This window comes from Babylonia areolata, chromosome 18, assembly GCF_041734735.1.
Source record: "Babylonia areolata isolate BAREFJ2019XMU chromosome 18, ASM4173473v1, whole genome shotgun sequence".
NCBI lineage: Eukaryota > Metazoa > Mollusca > Gastropoda > Neogastropoda > Buccinidae > Babylonia > Babylonia areolata.
The window spans coordinates 42,806,974-42,809,473 of NC_134893.1; the positions used below are offsets into that span (position 1 = coordinate 42,806,974).

The window sequence follows — 2,500 nt, forward strand, 5'->3', positions numbered from 1 at the left end:
ACACACACACACACACACACACACACACACACACACACACACACACACACACCAAAAACTGATGACAAGCGAAAATTAAATAAGGTAAACTAATGGCAAAGAGGCAATATTTATTTTAATTTTTTTTTAAACAATTAGAATAAATCAAATTAAAAATTAAAAAATAAAAAAAAAAATTAAAAAAAGATAAACAAAAACCAAAAAAAGACTGATGACGCGTTTTCAAGCAGGAGACAAACCTTGCTTTGAACCCAACCCATCCCAACCCAACCCAACACAGCACAACACAACGCAACCAACCCAATGCAACGCAACGCAACGCAACACAACAAAAACTAACCCGACATAACCCAACACAACATAGCACAACACACCTCGACACAAAACAACACAACCCAGCACAACACAAAATAACCCAACCTAACGCAAACCGACACACCACAACTTAAAATACCCCAACCCAACCCAACTCAACGGATACAGCGCAACACTACCGAACTCAACCCGATACAATGCAACGCTACACACCACAGTGGAACCCAACCCAGCTCAACCCAACCCGGTACACACCCACACCACCCTACCCCACCCCAACCCAACTCACCCGAACTCCCAACCCGACCCAAACCATCGCCAAACAAACCGGTACGACGTAATCCAGTCCGATACAACACAGTACACCCCGTTATCCCGCTTAAAGTCAACATAACATAACCCCGTGATTATATAATTCAACTCATCACAATACAACCATTTACCCGGTATAAGTCAACACAACATAGCCCCATGTATCATAACTCAACACAAAACAAACAAAGCGGGAACAACCAAAACAGCCCCACACAACCCAACCCAACCCAACCCACTGACCGTGAACACAAAACAAAACATGAACAGCCGAAACAGCCCCACATAACCCAACCCAACCCACTGACCGTGAACACAAAACAAAACATGAACAACCGAAACAGCCCCACATAACCCAACCCAACCCACTGACAGTGAACACAAAACAACAGGGGGAACAACCCAAACAGCCCCACACAACCCAACCCAACCCACTGACCGTGAATCCAAAACAAAGCAGGGACAGCCCAAACAGCCAGACACAACCCAACCCAACCCACTGCCTGTGAACACAAAACAAAGCGGGAACAACCCAAACAACCCCACACAACCCAACCCAACCAACTGACCGTGAACACAAAACAAAACATGAACAACCCAAACAGCCCTACACATCCCAACCCAGCCTACTGACCGTGAAAACAAAACACAGGGGGAACAACCCAAACAGCCCCACACAACCCAACCCAACCCACTGACCGTGAACACAAAACAAAACATGAACAACCGAAACAGCCCCACACAACCCAACCCAACCCACTTAACGTCAACATAAAACACAGAGGAAACAACCCAAACAGCCCCATACAACTCAACCCAACCCACTGACCGTGGACCCCCGGGAAGGGCGGGTTGAGGGAGGTGGAACCAGGCTGGCTGGGGTTGACCTGAGGTGGTGAGGTGCTGTGTGTCTGGGGTGGCTGAGGGGTCGTGGCGGGAAGTCTGTCATCCGTCGGTAATCACGTATGTATATGAATAAAACATGCATATCTCTCTCTCTCTCTCTCTCTCTCTCTCTCTCTCTCTAGCTAGCTTGCTAGCTGGCAATCTACCTGCATCTCTAAAATCTGTCTATTTATCTACCTATGTTATCAAGTATAATTGTCTTATACTTTTCTGTCTACCCACCTACAGATAGATAGATAGACATATATATATATATATATAGAGAGAGAGAGAGAGAGAGAGAGAGAGAGAGATGCGTATCCATCAAAATCTGTATCTAGCTAGCTACCAATCTATCCGCATCTATAAAAATCTGTCTATTCATCTACACATTGATCAAATATAACTGTCTGTTTATTTATACATCTACCTACTTCTATTAAGATAGATAGATAGATAATCTGTTTATTTATATACCTATTAATCTAATATAATTGTCTCTTTACTTATCCAAATACCTACCTATCTATTGATCTATCGATCTATCTTCTACCTATCTACCTGAACCAGTGTGTTATCTGTTTCTCTATCGACTAGTCTATCTTTCTCTTTGTCTGTGTCTATAAAATCTATCTGTGTCTATAAAAATATGTCTGTGTCTATAAAATCTATCTATCTATCTATTGCTTGACCCTGAACGACCCTGCGAGGATCAAACATTAGCTTTTTTGTGTGTGCTTTTTTTTTTTTTTTTCTTTTTCTTTTTTTTTACATTTAAGCAGCCCACACTTTGACAATACCTCATTGAAACTCACAATGTCATCGTGTTACTTATTATAGCCCACACCCCCACCCCGCTCCTTCCTGTCACATCACATCACATCATACCACTCTGCTGTGTGTGTGTGTGTGTGTGTGCGCGCGCGCGCGCGGGCGCAAACACCCCCCCACCCTCACCCCACCCACACTCACGCAGCAGGGTTGGGGC

General features: G+C 44.0%; 1 protein-coding gene across 1 annotated transcript in view; it reads right to left on the reverse strand.

Annotated features, from left to right (window-relative positions):
* LOC143292246 (chitinase-3-like protein 1) overlaps positions 1–2,500 on the reverse strand; it is a 16,776-nt gene that overhangs the window by 5,501 nt on the left and 8,775 nt on the right. Inside the window, exons 8-9 of the mRNA XM_076602434.1 lie at positions 2,485–2,500; positions 1,457–1,569 (exon numbers count right to left, since the gene is read on the reverse strand). The exon at positions 2,485–2,500 is cut by the window's right edge and continues 148 nt beyond it. Of these exons, the coding sequence (XP_076458549.1) occupies positions 1,457–1,569; positions 2,485–2,500 (129 nt within the window). The remainder of the gene's footprint in view (positions 1–1,456; positions 1,570–2,484) is intronic.